We start from the raw sequence: 24589 nt of genomic DNA, 5'->3' as shown, positions 1-24589 counted from the left end.
AATATATAACAAAGCATGCAAACAAACGGCCGCTTTTATCATCTTCGTTTTGTGATCGCGCATGTTCCAGTGACTTTTTCTGATAACTTCTCTTTGTTGGTGAAATAATGAGGTTGCATGACGTTGTTCTGAGAGGCATGTAAAGGGCGTGTTTTAGTGATGCGCAGCGGAGCTTCAGGCTCCACGGTGGAAGCCCTGCGCTATTCTGGCCTCGGTGCTACTGGCCTGAGGCTATGAGCCCCGCCCAGCCCGCTTTAAGCCCTGGCTCGCACTGGCCCGACAGTGGAAATGCGGCTATTGACCAGAAACACGCTCCGCCTTCACTCCGTGAATAAAGTATTTCAGTATGTTTGAAATGTTATGTTCATAACATAGCATATAAAATAATAATAATAATTAAAAAAAATAACAGGAGAGTTTCAAAGTGGCTTAAGCTATGTGTACACTTTTTTCCCTATATATCACATGCCAAACTAATCTTTAATTGCTGTCTGTGATGAAAATAACATATTTGTCAGTTATTTTATCTAAACAGATCGATTAACTTCAAGATTTCAAAATCAGATAGCATGCTGATAATGTAGCACTGTACGATTACATTTGTTTGAACGCATTATTGCGAAAGCGATTGAGTGTGAATCTGTTTAAATCATGCTTTAACCCGAAAATAATCAGTAAAAGAAACAGACAAACTCTTAACATCCCGCTCGACTCTTGCAGTCAACCTTCTGATCAAGCTAAATATGTTGGCTGTTGGCATGAATTTTACACGTGATAAGAAGCTTATATTCAAGTGTTTATGCAAAAATTATTAATGTGCATTAATGACAGGGAGGCGCCGTCTCATCACTTTAATTTTTCATCATAATGACTGGATAATTTTTTAATTAACAAAATATCGTGGTGTCTCACATAGGTACATTAAAAATATATCTACAGAAAAATTATTAATGTGCATTAATGACAGGGAGGCGCCGTCTCATCACTTTAATTTTTCATCATAATGACTGGATAATTTTTTAATTAACAAAATATCGTGGTGTCTCACATAGGTACATTAAAAATATATCTACAGAAAGCATGAAATGTTTTTAAACTAAAAGGAATAGTGTAATGTGTGAATGTTGCATTTCTCTCGTCAGAGAGAGCCAGCACTGTGAATATAACCAAAACAACAGTCCTGTATAAACCGGTTCAGCAAGTGAAAGCCACTGTCCATATGAAAGAGCAATTCACACCTTTATCTCGACCCCACAAGCCATGAATAACTATCCAAAACCCAACCCCCTCCAGCTGAACAGAATTCGGTCTGTGTTTTGGCTCTGAGGAACGGTGTGTAACTGGGCTGAAACATGCCTGCACTCAGTAGCACTAGGCTACTATTTGTATGCATAATTTTCTCGCACCCCATATTATTATTTTCACAAGACCATAATGATAATAACAAATCATCAATTTATAATTAATCATTATTTTACGAAAATCATTGTTATTTGTGATCGTGGATATTTGCGGGAGGCTTTAAGACCAAGCGGAGTACTCTGTTCCCATCTCACAGCGTCACTGTCTGCGGTTTGATCTCACTGAATCAGACTGAGGTGAACTTATTGATCATGAGCCCAACATTTAGCAAGGCAGGAAAAGTCTAACGGAAGGAAGACGTATATCATTGAGCTAATGCTGTTAAAGAGAGAGAGAAGTCTAGGACTATTCTTAAACTTGGAGCTCATTTTATTGAAGTACATATCCAAACAACAGAAACATTATGCATTTTATGAATAATGAAATGTTATGAAAATTATGCATTTTATTTATTCAAATGCTGTATGGTTGAAATAATATTTTAGTTCACAACTTTAAGTTCCGTTGTTTAGAAAAATGCTTTATTGGCTAATGTTTCATAAACCTTCAGTTGTTATGCTCTAAAATCCATGCCATTATTAATTTCACAGTATTTTTAACACCTAAATGACTAATCTTTAAAGTCACAATTCTATAATGGTCAAAATTACTCTTAATACCAATGGTATTTTTAATTACATTATTTTATTGTTATTATTGTAATTATTATTATTTGAATAATTGTAGTTTACATAAATAGGTAAAGCAAAACAAATATTCGGATTGTCCCTTATTTTTTCCCTTGTTTTCCAAAAGAATAAACACGTATTTTTTACAAGAATAAACATGATAACATACTATTAATTAATACAAATAATTTAAGCAATTAAAACATTTTTTTAAAACTTGAATTTAAATACTATTAAACTAACTTTAAATTCTCAAGTAGTTTATAAGTAAAAAAAAAAGTTCTGAATGAACTTGTTAACAATATAATTAGAACTAACAATATAATTAGATTTTTTAAAATGAACAATTCCTGTATAAAATGGGACAGCAACCTTTATATCAGTGGTTCTCAACCTTTTTTCCATATTTTTGCATATAATTTACATATTACGTCAGCAATACAAACCAACCTGATTTATAATATTATAGCCTAACTATTATGATATATAATCTATTACATTCATTGAAATAAACAATTCTACTCCCCATTAATAAAACAGAGGGTTTAAGATGCAGGCTTGCATGACCTGACGCACAACATTTCAGAAAATGTGCGTTCACAAATGTAACCTATTTTGATCCAAATATGAAAAGCACTTTTGAATTTAATAATATGAGGTTCTCTCTTGAGATATTTTGCCACATTTCTTCAATTAAGGATTCTCTTACATAGTGTATGGTGTTTACATTTATCTGAACTTCTTCAAGTATGTTGCAGGGCAAAAAAAAAAAAAAACGAAAATGCAGCACTTCTCCTTCAATACTGATACTGCGACTATTGACAGTTTGTACATGTTCATTCGCTGCCATTTTTATAAACATTTTTTTTCTCCCTTAAAAAACAAATTTGTCCATTCTGATGCGCAATTTTACCTTATGGATGTTGATGACTATTTGAATTGAATTCTGCCAAAGTGCGCGCTTGTATGTGTTCGTTAAATGCTTATGCCAGTGCTCATGTCTGAAAATAATATATGAAGAAGATAAAAATCACATAAAAACATTAGGATATAGCTTATATTTCATTAGTAGCATATATTTTTTTTAAATTGATGTAAACAATAAAATTTTACAAATTGATAAAGTGTATTTTTTTTTTTTTTCAGCATGTGGTGCAGGCCGCATTTCAATTTGTGACGGGCGGCGGGTTGAGAACCACTGCTTTATATCAAACATTTTTAAATCGTCCACAGCTGAGCTTTGCACAAGACTGATCTGCGCCAGAGCACGTGAAGTGAATGTAATGAACAAAGTCATTTTCAGATGCAATGAAAAATACTGGGATATAACATGGATAACCCAGATTAGTCCCAGGCTCTGTTCTGAAAATAATAATAATTACTGTAAACCAAGAGTAACACATTTTAACAGATTAATCACCTATTTTCATTTGAATGTGAATGTTTTCTTTAGCCTATTTTTATTTTTTAAACACGCTAAAAAATAAATTAAGTTTGTCAGAGGAAAAAAATATATGAGTCATGTATAGGTTTCATTTTAACAGATCAATCACCTATTTTTGTTTGTTGCATGTTTTTTTTTAAACACGCTAAAAAATAAATCGGAGTTTGTGAGAGGAAATAAATAAGCTATTAGAATAATATTATTCATTAATAATATTTTACAACAAATCCTTTAAATGTTAAACAAATTTATCAGAACAAAACAATAATTAAAAATATGTAATTCTAGTGGATAAATATAATTACAGTATATAATAATTATAGGCTTAGTAATAAATAATAATAATAATAATAATAATAATTTAAAGCTAAGCATAAGGTAAGCTTGGGCTTTCTAAATCGGGAGAAATCAAACGTTTCCATATTTGTGATGTTGCCCATTTGAAGCTTAACTATTATTCATGAGGTAAATAGGCTGTGTGCGTTTCAGTATTGATGAAAAAAAATCATAATTAACAATATGTCAAAGTGCTCACGCAGAATGTCTGGTGAACGACTGCTGTTTCCAGTGAATATGTGCGCGAGGCACCAGCGATCGAACAGCTGAAACAAATAATACTTAATTTTTGGTCACACATAAGGCATAATTAAAAAATGCTGGTAGTTTGAAAAATCAAGAATAATAACAGAGTTAATACTAATTATTGCTAAATGCTGGACCATTCCCATTTCGCTCTGCATATGGAACCTGAAGATTTTTTTTAAACCAAGAATAAATTGAAATGTAAATGAAATTAAAACATTTAGCTTATATATATATATATATATATATATATATATATATATATATATATATATATATATATATATATATAATATGGGCCTTATATTTATTTACTGTTTAATAAAAATAGCATGCATATGATCCTTTGTGTTAAGGTCTTTTAATTTTTTGTTTAGTAGACTGTAGTCTAAGACTATCCTACATTTAAAAAATTAACAAATTGTATTTTTTTAAACGTTACAATGTTATATCATAATGTTATTGTTGTTTTACTTCCTTCTTTTATCTCATTTTACAATTACATTAATTTCGCAATCCGTCCCTTTGCGCCACCTGGCGGTAGTTTCGCAAATGATTTTAACACGCGACTGAATTACAGTTACCACCACGCGGCGGTAAGCCTCAGAAAGGCTGGCCACCTACTGTAGTACTTTGATTCTAGACCAACATTATGTCATGTTCCTATTCAAAGTGTTCGAGAAAATAGCAGAGCAAGTGACCTCTCGTATTATTGATACGGAAGCAGTTTATTTAATAGCGTGCAAATAAGTTCAAACATCCATTCAATATCTATTATTTCCTGAATATTACTGATAAACTGATCAAAAAGTAGGCTACTGTTCACATGCATTTTGCTACTATATAGTGTAGTAATATAGTAATAATTTAGTACTTTCTCCTGTTTTATTGTTAGCTTCCTCTTTTCTGATCATTTGGAATGAGGATAAAAAAAGACACAAACTAAAAAAATATACAAATGAGTTCAAACATCAATTCAATATCTATTATTTCCTGAATATTATGAAGTTCGAGATGGCTGCCCCTGGTGACATCATAATATGCAAATTAGATGAGTATATTTACACCCCACATAAACTTTCCATCATGCCCAACATTTTTCTAATTGACAATAGATCTCTATCTTTAAGCCCTTTCAAGCCACAAGCTTTTGAAATCTTGATGTCAAAATACAGCATTTTTCCCAAAAAAAACCTGGCACCTAAAGGGTTCATTGGAAGGAGAAAACATACCATATAATTAGTTGAGACAAAATTAGGGAGGTGTCAAAAATCCTGGTTTAAATACGCAGGACACAGTCAAATTTTGCTTTTAACTTTTGCTTTTAGTCATGCCTGCTTTTAGTGTTTCACTTTTAGTTATCAATTTCAGCCATGTTTTTTGCCATTACTTTTTGTGTTCTTTGAGCACCATTCCAGCATGCTTTGGCCTGCACGCCAGCTGCTACTTAGCCAAGATGAGAAGAAACGCAACCTAGTCTCGTCAAAGTTTACTTCTATTCTTTTACTTTGGTTTTTTATTCCATTGAGAGTTTTTTGTTCTGAGTAAACTTTTTCCTATCGCCGTGTCTCTGTGTCAGACCTCGAGTACCCGTCTAAAAGTTCCACCAGACCACAACTCCACATATTCAGCCAACACCCAATCATTGGCTTCCCAAGATGTCATTTCAAAGACTACTTCAGCTAAACAACAACCTCGGGAAACCCCCTTTTGACGGGAGCAAATAATTAATTTATTTATTGATGCTTGTTCAGGTCTATGCAATTGCACATATGGCTATAAACTTGGGATTTCACATTTTCATTCTCTTAAACTCCTTCTTTCCTCACTTTCTCCCTGAAACTTCTAAATGTGAATGTGAATCTGAATGTGCGAATGTGTGTGTTCATGTGTTAGGTTAGTTTATGTCTTTGATTTATTCAGTAAAGACTTATTTATATTTGAAAAGAGAAGTATTTTGTGTTTTGTGCTTACAAATGAATGTCTTAAACTGACAATCTTTCCGTGCTGATAAATAGTGTTTTCATAATATTTTGGATTTTAATATCCATTGCAGAGTTGATGTTATACGGATTGTTCAGTTAATCACTGGTCAACACAGATTCTGTCACTACACACAGCTGCTAGATAGCTTGTGCACTGCTGTCAGAAGCTATCTTTGAAAATGGAGCAGCTTTGCAGTTTATTTCATAATTGTTTAAGGTTATTTAGCCATTTTGTCTCAATACAATCCACATCTACATACATCTGTATAAATATGAAATAGTGCCTGCAAATTATGCTTTTTTCTCTTTTTCTGACATTCCACTGAGAGTAACATTTGCAACATTTGTTGACAAAATTCAATGGCCCTATATTATTGTAGAATTTAGTTTATTATTATATTGAAATCCATTTACCTCAGTATCTCCAGCCGACAGTTTGGATTCTTCAGGCCTTCAGAAAGAAGCTTCACTCCTGAATCCTGCAGGTCATTGTTACTCAGATCCAGTTCACTCAGGATGTTTTTTGATGATTGTAAAACTGATGACAAACTCTCACAAGAGTGAGCAGTGAGATTACAAATGGAAAATCTAAAAGAGAAAAAACAGTAATTGCATTAATATTGCATACATACACCTTAACAGTGTTATTTTCTTTTTTAGTAATTAACTTGCAAAAAAAATAAAAACAACCAAGTATTTCCGACTCACACCTCAGTATCTCTAGCTGACAGTTTGGACTTTTCAGTCCATCAGAAAGCAGCTTCACTCCCAAATCCTGCAGGTTATTGTTACTCAGGTCAAGCTCTCTCAGGACAGAGGATTGTAGAGCTAAAGATAAACTTTCACAGGATTGGTCAGTGAGATAACATCCACACAGCCTGTGCAAAGAAGAAAAGAAATAGAGATGTGTGTACAAAACCACCCTATAATGATACAAATTCACCCACTCCTTTTTTTAATCACCATAAATCATAAACCGTGTCGCAGAACAAATCGTTCTCAGAATCTGTACAAAGTGACATCAGGGGTGATTCCAGGATTTTTCATCTGTAACACCATGATGTAGCCACTAGATGATAATTAATCTAATTATAGTTCTACGTAATTAGCTGAAAATATGCCCCCCACAAAATATCATTTAAAAACATTGTGTTTTCTTTGAGGTCTGTATTACTATTGGAGAAAGCATATAGGTTAACTTGGATTACATGTGTCTTTATAACCAATCAATAATAATTAATAATTGGTGCAATTAATTATCAGTGTATACTCTAAACAATAATTTTGGATTGAACTATTAATAGTGTAAAACACGTTGAAGATGGAAGATGGAAGCCAACAGGCTGTCAATAAATTAAAATATAAGGTATTCCCTCAAAAAATGTTTATTCAGTTTAGTGAAACCTCTCCTCCACTGACATCCATTAAAAAATGGCCTCTGGTCCCCTTTCCTGTTTGTCGCCAAAGCAAAAGTGCTAGCATTAGCTGTTACCTTTTTTTGCTAAAGGTTACAGGTTTGCCTTTCAGTGACTTTGATGAAACTCAAAATATGAAATTAAACCTCCAGTAGGTGGCGGTAAGTCACTGTCTTAATGATTGTGTGAGTCATTCAGTCATTCATTGAACTGACTCCTTCAAATGGATGATTAATTCAGAAACCAGGCAAGTGACTATCTTTGTGAATTGCCCAATGAATCATTGACTCAATTTGTTAAAAAATGTAACATAGATTAATTCAGGAACGAAACTCCACTGTGTTTCTATTTCTGCTGTGGCTTTGTTCTATAGACTTATTTTCAGTTGTGAAATTGAGCAAAACAGACAATACAATATTGTGTCAAACTTTTAGATAATCTTGTTATATCAATATATGATACATAAACCCAAACACATTATTTCTTCTATAATTAATTGCCCCAATTAAAATGTTAAATATATAGTAAGTAGACATAATAACATGTATTAGTTGTTACATCTGAATACATGTTTAGAGATAATAAACATGTTTATTTGAGGCATCAGTTTTTATATTATGATTAGTTACATCTGAACACACTTTCATGATCTGGTCACTGAACTTCTGTTAATTCACCAACAGTGGTCATCATCCACAACACAGACTCTTACACTTCAAAGTTCGTTCACCCTGCACTACACATCCAATGCTAAATTGCACCAATCACAGTCCCCTGATAACAATCACACATGCACCTGCGACCAATAACAGACACACAGCACAGTAAATCAGACATTATTTATAAGCATTGGACTTCCTTTCACACACTGCCAAGTATTCTTCTGCACATATCCCTCCCCTAGTGATAGCTGTGATACCAAGCTAGTTTTCATAGTTTAGTCTTTTCCCTGACTTGCCCTGTTTCTCATGTTTTGAAGATTTGCTCTGGATTCTGGATTACCCTTCTTGCTTAGCCCTCTGGATATTGTTCATTCATCAAAGACTCATGCTTGCCCTAGGAATATTCTTTGTCTTGGCCTCCATAAACCTGTTTGCCGGTGTTTGACCCATTCTTGTAATGATCATGTCTCTGTGTAATAAATGCTCAAAAATGGATCCGCATGTCTCACGACTCTTCAGCCCCGTTGCATACATACACAAACACACGCACAAAGAGAGAAAAAAGCTGTTTCTGTGTATATTACGAAAGGTTGATCAAATGTTGTTAGGTATAAAGCTAGATTTTTTCTCTTGTTTTTACCAGAACACACCATGGCATATGTGAGTTAATGTTACTAACCTTTGTCAAGTCAAGTCACCTTCATTTATATAGCGCTTTAAACAAAATACATTGTGTCAAAGCACTGAACAACATTCATTAGGAAAACAGTGTGTCAATAATGCAAAATGATAGTTAAAGGCAGTTCATCATTGAATTCAGTGATGTTATCTTTGTTCAGTTTAAATAGTGTCTGTGCATTTATTTGCAATCAAGTAAATGATATCGCTGTAGATGAAGTGACCCCAACTAAGCAAGCCAGAGGCGACAGCGGCAAGGAACCGAAATTCCATCGGTGAAAGAATGTAGAAAAAAACCTTGGGAGAAACCAGGCTCAGTTGGGGGTCCAGTTCTCGTCTGACCAGACGAAACCAGCAGTTCAATTCCAGGCTTCAGCAAAGTCAGATTTTTTTGTGGATGCCATATAATATGTGATACGTTCTAAGATTTGACCCTGTTATTCTGCTATCTTTAATTGCTTACCCGCATTCACTGCATCTAGCTGATCTTTATGAAGTTCCTGATTCTGACACACTAATGTAACCAAATGTGAGAACCTATACACAGTGGATCCTGCAATTTTTCATACTCTTGTGACTTTTCGGAATGTACATGCAGTACACTGAAGTACATCATCACATTATTATGATAAGATTCTCATTTACATCATCAAGGAAATATGTGATGCAGATATAGTAAAGCAATATAAGTAAGTTCCTAGTTTATTCCTTATGATATCAGCAGTTAAGGATAAAGGACCCAAGTTTTGTTTAAAATATTCACAAGTTATTTTCAAATCAAAATTGAAATTAAAATTAAAATGCGACTTAAGTGTGATTTGAGTCCAAGTCACTAACTCATGTGCCCATCTCTGGTTTAAACTGATATGGCTTTAAAATGCATGCAAATAAGTTTTAGCATATTTCTGCTTCCACTCAAAATGGGGATTTTCAAAATGGTTTAATAAATGATCTGTGGGGTATTTTGAGCTGAAACTTCAATCAAATTCCGGGTACCTCTGAGATTTATATTACATCTTGTAAAATGGGCAATTATAGGTTCCCTTTAAAGGATTAAGGAAAAGCAGGTATTATTTCATTCTTTTAACTGAAAAACTGCATTACAAAATTTCATGTTAGCAGGATGCTTGAGAAACCAGATTGTTTTCTGATCAGGCTTTTGAGTAGGCATTGCCTTTTTTTCTTGTAGATGCCACTGATATAATCATACTACAATATAGACAGGGGAAAATATCTTCTAGAAAAACTTCTTTGAAACACATTTATCCACATATTTAAACATAGTTATTAAGTGAAAATGTATGTCAAACCTCAGTATCTTCAGTTTACAGTGTGAAATCTTCAGTCCTTCATATAGCAGCTTCGCTCCTGAATCCTGCAGGTAATTGGTACTCAGATCCAGGTCAGTTAGATGGGAGTTTGATGATTGAAGAGCAGAAGACAGAGTTTCACAGCAAGTTTCATCAAATCCACAGTTGTCAAATCTGTCAAAACAAAATGTTAGTTAATAATTTTTTTGAAGTTCACTGTTAATGCATTAACAGGAAAATATTTCACATAGTATTTTGCCATTTAATTGTTTAGTGATGTAGAAGATTTTTTTTCAAATTGAACAAAAGTGAGTAAAATTACTTACAATGCCTTTTTGCAGCATCTCACAGCTGGAATGAGTCTCTTGTAGTCTGCTTGGTATGATGTGAACCTCTTTGGACTGAACTCATCCAGCACCTTCTCTGACATCAGCAGTATGTAGATCAGCACTGTGCACATTGAAGATGAAAGTTCTCTTCCTGGATGTGCATCTGAACTGAGATAACTCTGGATTTCCTCATATAATGAATGATCCTTGAGCTCAAGTAAACAGAAAAATAGGTTGACAGAAGTCTCATCTGAGATACTGTATTCGCTTTGGACTTTTTTAATGTATTCAGCTGTTTTTGTGATGCTTTCTGTGGTGTCTTCAGTGCGGTTGATCAGGCCTTTGAGCAGGGTTTGGTTAGATATCAGTGAAATGCCCATCAGAAACCGTAGGAACAGGTCCAGATGTCCTCTCTGACTCATCATGGCTTTCTCAATGGCCTTCTGTAGTAGCTCCTGCAAAGTGTAATTTTGTGTTGTCTCATCAAAGAAATGCTGAAGCTCCTGCATGTTCTTGTTCATGTAACAGATGATAACATGCACTGCAGCGAGGAACTCTTGAACACTCAAATGCACAAAGCAGAAGACCTTTATCTCATGAAGTCCCTTTTCCTTCTTAAAGATCTCAGTGATCATTCCTGTGAACTCAGTGTCTACATTCACCTCAATACCACATTCTTCCAGATCTTCCTCATAGAACACAATTTGTTCCTTCATCAGCTGTTCAAATGCCAGCTTGGCTAAATTCAAAATCATTGGGCTATTTGATTGTAAATGTTTTGTACGTTGTCTTTCTTCTTTTTTGTCATACTTCTGATTCTTAATGTTCACCTGTATCAACAGGAAGTGAATGTACATTTCAGTGAGTGTTGTGCAGATGTTCTCCATATTGTCCTCAATGGGAATATCCTGAAGTACTGTGGCTGTGATCCAGCAGAACACAGGAATGTGGCACATTATGTAGAGACTACGAGATGTCTTAATGTGTGAGATGATTCTGGAGGCCTGAGTCTCATCTGTGATTCTCTTTCTGAAGTACTCCTCCTTTTGTTGATCAGTGAATCCTCTCACCTCTGTAAACAAACCCACATATTGAGGATGAATCTGATTGGCTGCTGCTGGTCGTGAGGTCACCCACACAAGAGCTGATGGTAGCAGATACCCTTTGACAAGATTTATAAATAGCATATCTACAGATGACTTTTCCTGAACACTGCTCAATACTCTGCTTTCAAAATTCAAAGGCAGTCGACTCTCGTCAAGTCCATCAAATATAAATGCAAGTTTAGAGTCTGTATATAACTTTGATTTTGCCAGGTCCTTCAATTCATTATAAAATACCTGTAAGAACTCATGAAGATTGACCTCTCTGTCTTTAATGCTGTTAATCTCACGGAATGGAAGCATGAACACACAGTCTATATCCTGATTGGCTTTTCCTTCAGCCCAGTCCATGATGAACTTATACACAGACACAGTTTTTCCAATGCCAGCAATGCCCTTAGTCAGCACAATCTTTTTCTCACATTTTCTTCTTAATAATGTAAATATATCATTGCAGTTGATTGGCGTGTCTTGTGATTTCTGGGTCTTTAGAGCATTTTTATGAAGCTCATGTTCCTGATTGACATCTTTCATATCTCCCTCTGTGATGAACAGTTCTGTGTAAACAGCTTCGAGACATGCTTCATTTTCTTTCTTGCACTCAAAAATATGTTCTACTTTCTTCTTCATGTTGGTTTTGTGAGTTACCAAGAATTGTTGCAGCCTCAAAACCTCTGGGGGAAAAATGAATAGTATTGAGGAAATAGCGTTTAAAAGTTGACAATATTGTTAACTGGTGCAGGCAAAAATATATAATCATACTCCTACAAGCAGAACTTTCCTGCATTGGGATAAAGAGCCAAACCAATATGTAAAAGTACTTTGAGCTTAAACTAAGGAAGAGGACAATGCTGCTTTCACGTTATTGAACTGTTTTTAGAGGAAAATATATTTTATACAGAAAAATGTCTTCTCACCTTCTCTTTGTGTTTCTGTTTTCTGACTGTCCTTAAGAACTTTTAAAACTTGAGAAGCAACCAGTTTTTATCAATTAAGTGTTTTGTCTTACTGGACTGAAAGATTTTTTCAAATTTTAAAAACAGTAAAATTCTTAGTGTGAATTTAAGTTAAAAAATTTAAATTAAAGCATTGTTGATGCTCATGAGATAATTAAGTAAGCCATTATGTGATAATTAATACAAATTTATGTTTTGTTGAAAGGTTCTTCTGAATTCACTATTATAGTTATTAGTTTAATACTTTACCCTTAACTTTGAGGGTGACATAATTATCATGAAGTGGCCCAATTAATTGATATCAGTGTGTTGTGCCATTAATATGTTTCATTTTTGTATTACCAACTACAATATGAAATTCAGTTATTCTGAAAGCACAGACATCAACAGTCACGCCAATGAAAACATCAGTGAAAAGGCTTTTGGAAAGATCTTTTGTAGCATCTTTTCTATCTTGTAGCATCTTTGAGGTGTGATGGTTTGCAAAATAAATAAACATTTAACTCAAGTATCAAGTGCTTAATTACTCTAACCCCAATCACCATAATGGTGAGGTGTATAATAACAAATTGTAGTCTCTTATTGATTGCAAACTTCATAAAAAAAAAACTAATTAGTAATGTAATCTAGATTATTCATTTTAGGTATTCTGACTTCTTTTTGGTTTACTTTTAGATTATTTTGACTTCACTTGTTTCTAGATGCAAGTAGGGTTAAATTTAAGGGGGACAATGGACTTTTTGACTGAGATTTGACTGGCAAATAAATTATGAATTCACAAGAATCACATAAACAATCAATAAACAGGAAAAAACCAATGACAAGGTTAAATGTCTTCCAACTTTAAAATATTTTTGTCAGTTATACAACAGCAGTGTTTAATAACTTAACACATACAGTTGTGTTCAAAATTATTCAACCCCCTTGACTTGCAAGACAATTTGCTGTGGAGGATGAAATCAATTTAACAAAGGCATCAGTAAAGTATTAGAGAAAGTTTGTTAATACACTTTTGAGTGATTCTGAGAATGGAACATTGATGAATCATGATAAAATTTGAATTGGCTCTAAATATTCATGTTCAAAATTATTCAACCCCCTTTGTGCAGAATCTTTTATTCTTTAAAATCACCAATAAACACTGTCTGTAAGTGTTTAGAAGCTTCTGTCAGCTCTCTACTACAGTTTTGGCCCATTCCACACCTGAAAAAGCTTTCAGATCACTGATAATCTTTGGTTTTCACATTGCCACTGCTTTCTTCAAATTCAACCAGATATTTGAAATGAGAATTAAGCCTGGAGACTGAACAGGTCACTCAAGTACATTCTATGACTGATCCCTGAACCAAGGAGAAGTAGATTTGGATGTGTATTTTGGTATGACTGGCCTGCAGGAAAGTCCATTGATCATCAGCTTCAGTTTTTGCACCAAAGGCATCAGAATTCTTGTCAAAATGGCCTGATACTTCAAAGAATCCTTGATGTCCTTCATACAGTCATGATTTCCACTTCCTTCTACAGTAAAGAAACCCCATTACAGGACTGATCCACCTCCAAGTTTGAGGATGGAGATAGTGTTCTTCTGCTTATGAGCTTTGCCATTTTTTGCAGCAGACATACCGCTGATCCATGGGTCCAAAAAGTTCCAGTTTGGTCACATCACTCCATAAAACATTCATCCAGAGCTCCACAGGTCCACACAAATGAATTGTATCATGTTCAAGTTGGCTTTTTGTTCTTCTTGATCAAGAGTGGTATTTATCAAGATGTCTCAACATGAAGGCCATACTTGTCTAGTGTTCTTCTTACACACTGCATTGAAATGGTTTTCCTCCTTTCATCGGGTCATCTTGCAAGTCTTTGTCTGTACATTGCAGGTTTTTTTCTCAGTTGCTCTGATTAAACATTTTATGATATTGTGCTTTTTCTTCCACACCCTCAAAGGTTTTCTGGTAAAACACGCTTTAAGCTAAGAAATAAGGCTGTGAGCTGTCTCTAGGAACTTTCAATGTGATGGAAATCATCATATAGCCTTTCTAAAGTAATACAATATTTCTTCTCTTTTGCTTTTGTGAGATCTCAGTTGACATTTTTGCTACTCAACTTCAATACATGCATGGGCCAAACTGTATGTGTAACAGCTCAAGCTTATTCTGTTTTTAATAGAGTTTCTAAAGGCTTAATTGTGTTTATTCCCCACCATGCAAATAAGTGATTTAAAAACAGCAATGTTGAATAGGGGTTGAATAATTATGACATAGCAGTATTATTAAAAAATCTATAACTCAAATATATTACATTATATATTGACAATATCACTTTTAATATGCCAGTGAACTGTTATAGATGCAAGTTTTATTATTTCCTGGATCTTCAGAAAAGCTTGTATTTGTAAAGCACTGCATTCTCTAGGGGATTGAATAATTTTGAACACAACTGTACATGGAAAAGATTGAGAGGTCCTTTTGTCCTCAAATTCAGATGCACAGATTGTAAATTAATTTGCATGACATTAAAATAGACAATGTATATTGTGAATACTCAATGTATTCAATATGGCACACAGTAGAATTTTTCAGAGAGGAAATTTTGAAAGGGAATAAAATCTAATTATGGTTAATATACTGTGTGAATAATTTATCATGTAATCCATATAAAGTAATTGTAATCTGATTATGAAAATGTTAAAATGCAATGCAATCTCATTATAAGTACACATTGTTTGGAATCTGATTATGTAATTCAGATTACATGTAATCAGTTCCAACCCAGCACTGTTTAAGAGGTTTAAAGGGGTCATGAGCTGTGTGTGTGTGTGTGTTTGTGTGTGTATAATAATAATAATAATGATAATAATTATTTTTATTCTTTCATGTTTCCTGAGGTGCACTTTTTAATGTTAGTATGACTCTTACATTGAATTGTAAATTCAAATTCAAATCTTTTAAAATGTATCTGTGCTAGTAATTTGTTTATTTGTTCGCTAATTACGCAGTGCTTAAAGTGTTCTTTAAATAATAAATGCAAAGTGAAGTTACATTTGTAAGGAGAGTTGTATTTAGCTATTTTTTTTCTTCTTAGATACTTAGATTCCACATACAATTTATGAAAACAAGTCTTAATATTTTATATTACAATACTTTTTTTTTTTTACTTAAAATAGATTTTATTTTATATTCTTGCACATATAAGGGTAAAAATTGTAATGTTTCTGTTATGTGCATTAGATTACTGTTTCATGTTGATAATATTTAGGATGTGTAATTTATTTTGGTAGGGAAACATTATTGAAGTATCTAATGATTCTTTTGTAGAATCACAACATTTATGACTTAATAAACACTTCAGTTCTCAACTGTTTATTTATATTAATTCCTGCAGGTTTAATTCAATCCTAATGGGTGCTTTAATATTTCCTTCATTAGGATCATGTCAAACTGGATATGTGTAGCTGTAGCTCAGGCATTTGTATAAATTGTTAAAACTTTTGGCTGTAAAACCCTGTAATATTTATTGCTGATTTACCTTGATTTTCCAACTGTTCCTCTGCTGTCACTAAAGATTTCTGTTGATCTGTGGGGAGAAAGAAAATATGCTTAACAAATTATATAAACAAAAGAAGCAGATAAATATTAAGTGAGATATTATTCCATAGTATTAAAATGATGTTAGTCCTACTCATGTGAGTCCTATTAAAATTACTATGAGGTCGTAACTTTACTATGCTAAGACACACTACTTAGACTAACATCTTAGTAAAATCTGGTAATGCAAATTTACCATTTCCTGCAGGATTTGAGCCATAAAAGTTTACTGTTTGAATATTGTTTTTAGTCAAAAAAGGAGCATGCACACTTGCACTTGTTTCAGCTTCTATATACTGGGTGTCTCCATTCTGGTCATTTTTCATCGGGACTGAATCAGAGTGTACTGAATGAGAGAAATTGATTTATTATTTTAAGACAGATCTGCTTGCATAACATCATATACAATAGTGATATTCATTCCTTTATTAAGGGGTCAGTATCCACACACACTTTTTAAGCATATCATATAATAATATAAACATGAACACATTTTTATGCTTTCTGACTCAATTGGTCATGATGTTAATGAACCCATTATATGGAATCCACAAAACTACCCACCATATTTTATATAAACAACAAAACGTTAACGGAACTTGCTAAAAAACCCTAAAATGATTGTCTAACACAGACCAAATATAACATTAATAAAGTACAGTCAGCAGATTGTTCTGGAAAGAAACTTGTTCAGCGTTATTGAAAGCCCCACTGTAAATATATGAATTCATAATGCATGTTTCTGAACTAAGCATAGAAATATTTGTGAAATACCTAATAATAAATCTACTTCAAACTTCATAACTAGCAGAGCAACAAGAAAAGCAAGTTGAAGTTGCTTCACCATGTTTTTTTCCATGCTTCTGTTCTGTTTATGGGCATTCACGTTGATATGTGAAGAAAAAGATTAATAAAGAATGTTAAAATATAAACAGAAGTCACAGATAAATATTAAGTGAGATATTCTTCCATAGAACTAATAAAAGTGTCTCAACTAGATCCTCTGTAACAGCAACAGCATCTGTAAAAGACGTTTCTGTTTTGATCCTCATCCGGTGTATCCCAAATCTGCTCTGATGTCATCTTCTGTCACTGACTCACTTCTGCTGGACAATAAAAAGATTAGTCTTTTACTACAGTAGTACTACAGCATTGAGGGAAAAAAAACAGTTCTACAAACAAAATTATAGCCTTGTACTTTACAGCATTAGTATTTAAATTAGTGCACAAATAAAATTGGTCAAAGTAAAGTTTGGAGACGCTGATTTATTGAAGACTGTTGGAATGCATCTTAAATCATTCAGAAACAACATCCAATCTGTATGTGACAATCATATCTAATCATATGATGAAACATTTGTTTTTAAGGGATTTTTCAGTGGGCTAACTCCACAGTGTCACAATAATCTCCGAGTGACATCTACAGGCAGCAGGTGAGGTAGTCAAATGGTTTAAACAGGCTTTGATATTTCAGTCTAATCTCATAGTGTTTGTGTTGGACAGACAAAGAAAGCAGATGAGGTTTATATGGACTGTGGCTTGTGTGTTTCTGAATGCAGAAATATGTATATTGGCTGTAGCATCTGGACCTCTAAAATAAATAATTATTCATTATACTCGAGGAATAATCTAATAGACCCCTCATACAACAAAAAAACTAGATTCCAAGGTGTCTGTGAACAACTCCCTAAATCGCAACTAAAACCCAGATGCAGAAGAGGCCTCTGGTTACTATGGCAACAAAGTTGAATCAAGATACAGTATATAGCATATATAACCAGCAATGAAATGTGAATGAGGTCCGCTCCATGGACAGTGCAATTATAAAAATAAAAAAAACAACACAGATGAAAATATACATAAATATAGCTGTGTAAGAATGAAATAAAAGTAAACAATAAAAATATAAGAATAAAATATAAAAAGATGTATATTGTAGAATTAAATATAGAACGCAAAATAATGTGCATGAAAGTAAACTGTAGTCTTAAATATTAAGATACACAGGAATGTACAAGAAGCAAATGTGCAAACAGGGTGACACTGTCAGTGTGTCTATGTGAGGTAGTGAATGATGAATATCTTACTGATAAAGTGTACATTAAGTGAGAGCATGAGGATGTTAAGAGGCTGGTTTTGAGTTTAGGAGCCTGATGGCCTGGGGGAAGAAACTCCTCCTGAGTCTCTCGGTTTTTGCCATCAGGCTATGGAAGTGCTTACCAGATGGCAGCAAAGTGAAAAGATGATTACTGGGGTGGGTGGAGTCTTTGATGATTTTAGCAGCTCTACTTCTGCAGCGTTTGAGGTAGATGTCCTGCAGAGAGGCGAGAGCAGACCCTGAAATGCGCTCAGCTAAGCGCACAACTCTCTGCAGGGCTTTGCAGTCTTGACTGGAACTGTTCCCATACCACACTGAGATGCATTGAGTCAGATGGTACAGTCTTTGCCTGGCTTTATTAACCTGTGTTTGAATGTGAGTAGTCCAAGTCAGGTCCTCTGAGATGTTTACACCAAGGTACTTGAAGATGCTCAACCTCTCCACAGGGGTCCAGCTGATCATAAGAGGAGTATAGGGCTGCTGCTGTCTCTTCCTGAAGTCCACAATCAGTTCTTTAGTTTTGCTCACATTCAGAGAGAGACAGTTGTCCTGGCATCATGATGTAAATTTCTCTACCTCACCCAAGTATGCAGTTTCATTATTGTTGTGAATGAGGCCCAGAACCACAGTATCATCAGCAAATTTGATTATAGATGTGGAGCTGTGCAAAGACACACAGTCATGTGTGTAGAGAGAGTAGAGCAGGGGACTCAGGACACAGCCCTGTGGGGCTCCTACGTTCAGGGTGATGGAGCTGGAGGTGTACTGGCCTAGTTTCACCACTTGAGGTCTGCCGGTGAGGAAATCAAGAATCCAGTTGCAGAGTGAAGAATTCAGGCCGAGGTCTATGAGTTTAGAAGCTGGCTTTAAGGGGACTATAGTATTAAAAGCTGAGCTATAGTCAATAAATAGCAGCCTTACGTAGTTCCTGTTATTGCTGTCAATGTGTGTGAGAGAAGAGTGCAGGATGTGAGAGATGGCATCATCTGTGGATCTGTATGGGCGATAGGCAAACTGAAGAGGGTCCAAAGTATCCGGTATTGAGGAGCAGATGACGTTTTTAACCAGTCCCTCAAAGACCTTCATGACTATTGATGTGAGGGCAACTGGACGATAGTCAATCAGACAAGAGGGTTTATTGTTCTTAGGCACAGGGATGATGACCGATTTTTTGAATGAGGTGGGAACCACCGACGTAGCAAGAGATTCATTAAAAATGGATATAAACAAACTAGCGAGCTGATCAGCGCAGGACCACAGAACACGGCCAGAAATCCCATCAGGTCCGGCTTCTTTTCTTACATTCACTCGCTTTAGTGCCCTCTGAACCTCGTCCTCCGACACGGTGATCGCATGATGATCGCTGATCTGACTGCTGCTTCCTGACGCGCTGATTGGCAGACTCGCACTGCTTAGATTGCTTTCAAAGCAGCCATAGAAAGTGTTTAGCTCATCAGCCAGCGACGGATCTGCTCTCACCTCTGCAGAGGATGTCCTTATAGTTATTGTATCCGTAGCTTGTTCGGCTAGCGTGTTTACAAAGCTTAATGCTACATCCGTGAACTCGCTGACGTTAGATGAACTTGCGCGAAACATGTCCCAGTCTACGTCATCAAGAGCAGCCTGTAATGTTGCTTTTGATTGGGCAGACCATCGCGTCACCACCCTCTGCACTGGGGGATCTTGAACGAGCCGTTGTTTATATTCCGGTGTGAGGAAAATGGCGGCATGGTCCGATTTGCCGAAAGCCGGTAGTGAGCAAGCTCTGTAGTCATTCTTAAACGGAGTGTAGCAATGATCCAGTGTATTCGGTCCTCCGGTTGGACAGGATACAGTAGGTGGCCAGCCTTTCTGGGGCTTACCGCCGCGCTTACCGTAACTGTAATTCAGTCACGTGTTAAAATCATTCGCGAAACTACCGCCAGGTGGCGCAAATGGACGGATTGCGAAATGATTGTAATTGTAAAATGAGATAAAAGAAGGAAGGTAAAACAACAATAACATTATGATATAACATTGTAAGATATAAAAAAAAAACTTTTTTTTTTTACAATTTGTTATTTTTTTAAATGTAGGATAGTCTTAAACTACAGTCTACTAAACAAAAATTAAAAGAAGACCTTAACACAAAGGATCATAGGCATGCTATTTTTATTAAACAGTAAATAAATATAAGGCCTATATTTTATATATATATAAGCTAGATGTTTTAATTTCATTTTCATTTCAATTCATTCTTGGTTTAAAAGAATCTTCAGGTTCCATATGCAGAGCGAAATGGGAACGGTCCATCATTTAACAATAATTATAATTAACTCTGTTATTATTCTTGATTTTTCAAACTACCAGCATTTTTAAATCATGCCTTATGTGTGACCAAAAATTAAGTATTATTTGTTTCAGCTGTTTGATCGTGCTGGTGCCTCGCACACATATTCACTGGAAACAGCAGTCGTTCACCAGACATTCGGCATGAGCACTTTGACATATTGTTAATTATGATTTTTTTTTCATCAATACTGAAACGCACACAGCCTATTTACCTCATGAATAATAGTTAAGCTTCAAATGGGCAACATCACAAATATGGAAACGTTTGATTTCTCCTGATTGAGAAAGCCCAAGCTTACCTTATGCTTAGTTTTAAATTATTATTATTATTAGTATTATTATTTATTACTAAGCCTATATTATTATATACTGCAATTATATTTATCCACTAGAATTATATATTTTTAATTATTGTTTTGTTCTGATAAATTTGTTGAATTTAAAGGATTTGTTGTAAAATATTTTCTAATAGCCTATTGTTTTCTTCTCATAAACTCTGATTTATTTTTTTAGCGTGTTAAAAAAAAAAAACATGCAGCAAACGAAAATAGGTGATTGATCCGTTAAAATGAAACCTACACATGACTCAATCTTTTTTTCCTCTTACAAACTTAATTTATTTTTTAGTGTGTTTATAAAATAAAAAATAAAGAAAACATTCAGCAAATGAAAATAGGCTGTGTTCAAATGTGTTACTCTTGGTTAACAGTAATTACAATTATTTTATTTGGATCAAAATAGGCTACATTTGTGAACGCACATTTTCTGAAATGTTGCGCGTCAGGTCATGCAAGCCTGCATCTTAAAGCCTCTGTCAAACTTACATTATCAGCATGCTATCTGATTTTGAAATCTTGAAGTTAATCGATCTGTTTAGATAAAATAACTGACAAAGATGTTATTTTCATCACAAACAAAATTTTCACAGCAGAAAGCAGCAATTAAAGATGTAATGCTTACAATGTTATTAGTTTGGCATGTGATATAGGGAAGAAGTTTACACATAAGCCACTCTCCTGTTATTTTTTTAAATCATTATTATTATTTTATATGCTTTGTTATGAACATAACATTTCAAACATACTGAAATACTTTATTCACTGGGTGAAGGCGGAGCGTGTTTCTGGTATCAGTGCGCGCGGAGGGGAAATTGTTGCTGCTCACAGACTCTGCTGCGAGTGAGACGTTTAACCTGACAAAACGAACATCCGCCAAAAATCAGCCTGCAGCAATGCTCGTTCATCGACTCGCCAAGCTTTACTTTTGTAGGTCGCATGGCAGTAAATAATTTGATAATATGACCATGCAGTCAATACAGATATTTAATAAAAATGTTAAAACAAGCAGGGCTGTAAAATAAAACAATAAAAAATGCCAGGGGCCTGTTCTTTGTACGTCGCTAACTCAGTTAGCTGGATTTGAATGTTGACGTGATCTTGGATCATTTGGTTCTTCGAAGCTCATCCCGGAGCTGCTGTCATAGCAACAGGTCCGTCAGCTTAAACCTGCTCGGGAGCAGCTTATTTCATGTAAACAGGATTAGATCGCTTCTTTTCAACCAGAACTGATACTCAAAATATGTCTGCTACCACCGCTACTTTATTACAAGAGTATCGTACTGATGCAGGGACAATAATTAAAAATAATAATTTAAAAGATTATTTTATTAAATTATATTAAAAAATATTTAAAAGTAATATAAAAAATGCTACTATAGACAGCCTACTATAGACACAGCCAGTTTTACTCACTGAAATATTTATTTGTCATAAAATTATTACTTCATAATTGTATAAGAGTCTTACACACATGCTATACAGATAATAGAGTCGTGCATTATTTTGAGTGATGACTGCTATTATAAGAGTGTCTTGATGGAGCGCAGGAGATGCAGATAACATGATACTGACCCTTAAGAAACTTTCATTAATGCTGTCACGTAACAAATCTGCCAAATGTAAAATGAAATTAATAGATAATTTTTACATTGAAATAAAAATGTAAAGACTGCACAACTGTTATAAATTGCGAATCCAAATAATTGGGAGTCATGAAAAGAATTCTAATAAAATAAAAGAATGTATCTATTATCTGTTTCATGTATCTATTCTAACATTTATGTAGTTTTGTTTGCTTGGCTGTTTCCTTATAAAAGTCCAGAAATTTGTCAAGTTTTTCGCCGGGTGTCGTTTTAAATTGTATGACGTCATTACATTGCGTCTTGCCACCAGCCATTCACTGCACTGCTGATCATGGTTTCGAGTATCGATACATATCCCCTTTTAAGCCAACACATGAACGCGCAATTATCTCCAATAACTCAATCCAGCGATACTAATCATACACAACAGGTGTGTTCGAAGAACCCAATTAGCCAGATCATGATTAGCACGATGATATCATCTTGGATGTGTCATTTGATCTCGGATGTAATAAGCGACGTATGAAGAACGGGCTCCAGGTCTACACCAGAGAGCTGCACGGGTCCAATTTTGTAAATCCGCACCCGCCCGTACCCGCAGTGTTTAAAACCGCATCCGACCCGTTTTCCAACAGCAGCACTAATTAAAATCCACACCCGACCTGACCTGCTTAAAATAGAACCGACACCCTACCCGCACCCAAAATCAAATCAGTTAAGCAAATCACATTAGAAACACTCAAATTATATTAACAGGTCATACAGAAGTTATTTATGGAAAACTCTTTTTAAAAGATATTCGTTTTTTATACATTGTATCTTAATTTTGATCAATGTTTTATCTGTCAATTGCCCATATTTAATAAATAAGAAGCAAATATATAGCAGACAATGAAATAACCTTAGTGTAATTGACAGAATTACTAAAAAATATTTTGCTACCTAAAATTTAAATATTTTTTGTATCACGCATGCATACGTCTATTTCCCTCATATTAAATATAAAACGCATGTGGACTGATATTTCCAATGTCTGGACTCCTTTATTAATGGAGTAGGCTATATAAACAGACGTTTCAATATACTGGTAGCTATTAAATGCATTTTCTGAGAATTTATATTTCACTTTTTTACTCTAAATGTCGAAATACGTGCTCTTTGGTCCATCAGTCACTGATCACATTAGAATAAAATATCTCATAATAAAATACAAAATTGACTAATTTATGAATGTATATGCATAGTTCTCATCAGTTGGAAATACATACACACTCTTTCATTTGTTGTATTTTTGATCCTGAAAGTAAACAGAACAACAAAAGAGCGAATCATACCACCGTCTGAGGTTGTGCTTCAAGTCGAACCCATTTATTAATCCTTCACAGCTGAGCGCCGCGAGAGGCGGAGGGTAAATGAGCTGCACAAAGTAAAAAAAACAACAACCCTGGATAGCCTAGATTAGGCCCATATTCACAAATGTGTTAGCTATGGAATGAAATATCTGATATTCCGATTGTCAAATACATGCAAGTGGAAGTGTACTGTTGTTTAAACACCTTTGTAATGATCGCGTTATGCGCAATATAATTTTATGACACAAATTTTAAAATAGGCTTAAATCAAACACATTTTAATTCAGATTCTGTATATATATATATATATATATATATATATATATATATATATATATATATATATATGTATGAACGAAAAACAAAAACAACGAAAAAAAAAAACAGCTGGCTGATCTTAACTGATCTTAATGTCTGTTAACTATGACTCATGAAGCCGTTCGCGCTGTGCTGATTTTTTTTTAAAGTGGAATGTAGGCCTATTTTTACGTTTGCATGTGACTGTTTTGAACCCATGTTTAGACCCGTGTTTCCCTGTGTCCGAACTGACCCGCACCCGTATCCGACACAGTTGGATATTTTTCACCCATTTCAGCCAAATTTGCGGGTCACCTGTCGAACCCGTGCAGGACTCTAGTCTACACCGGTCTGGAGTGGGACGATCGAACAAAATACAACAGAACACAGTGATGGATACACTGGACACAACCCCCATCAGAGAACTGATGCTTGTTCTGTTTATGATGAAATGTTCTAACACTGCATTCAGATGATTTGACACTATAGTGTGATGTCATCAAGTTTAGACA

General features: G+C 34.6%; 1 protein-coding gene across 1 annotated transcript in view; it reads right to left on the bottom strand.

The window, feature by feature from the left end:
- The window catches only part of LOC113091233 (NACHT, LRR and PYD domains-containing protein 12-like), a 60969-nt gene that overhangs the window by 23842 nt on the left and 12538 nt on the right, over nucleotides 1-24589 (bottom strand). The window contains exons 2-9 of the mRNA XM_026256651.1: nucleotides 17074-17181; nucleotides 16923-16946; nucleotides 16275-16424; nucleotides 16020-16067; nucleotides 10433-12212; nucleotides 10107-10280; nucleotides 6752-6919; nucleotides 6456-6629 (exon numbers count right to left, since the gene is read on the bottom strand). Of these exons, the coding sequence (XP_026112436.1) occupies nucleotides 6456-6629; nucleotides 6752-6919; nucleotides 10107-10280; nucleotides 10433-12212; nucleotides 16020-16067; nucleotides 16275-16424; nucleotides 16923-16946; nucleotides 17074-17161 (2606 nt within the window). The 5' untranslated portion in view covers nucleotides 17162-17181. The remainder of the gene's footprint in view (nucleotides 1-6455; nucleotides 6630-6751; nucleotides 6920-10106; nucleotides 10281-10432; nucleotides 12213-16019; nucleotides 16068-16274; nucleotides 16425-16922; nucleotides 16947-17073; nucleotides 17182-24589) is intronic.

Source organism: Carassius auratus, unplaced genomic scaffold, assembly GCF_003368295.1.
Source record: "Carassius auratus strain Wakin unplaced genomic scaffold, ASM336829v1 scaf_tig00214145, whole genome shotgun sequence".
Classification (NCBI taxonomy): domain Eukaryota; kingdom Metazoa; phylum Chordata; class Actinopteri; order Cypriniformes; family Cyprinidae; genus Carassius; species Carassius auratus.
The sequence above is the reverse complement of the archived record's forward strand: the minus strand, read 5'-3'. Positions and strand labels throughout refer to the sequence as shown.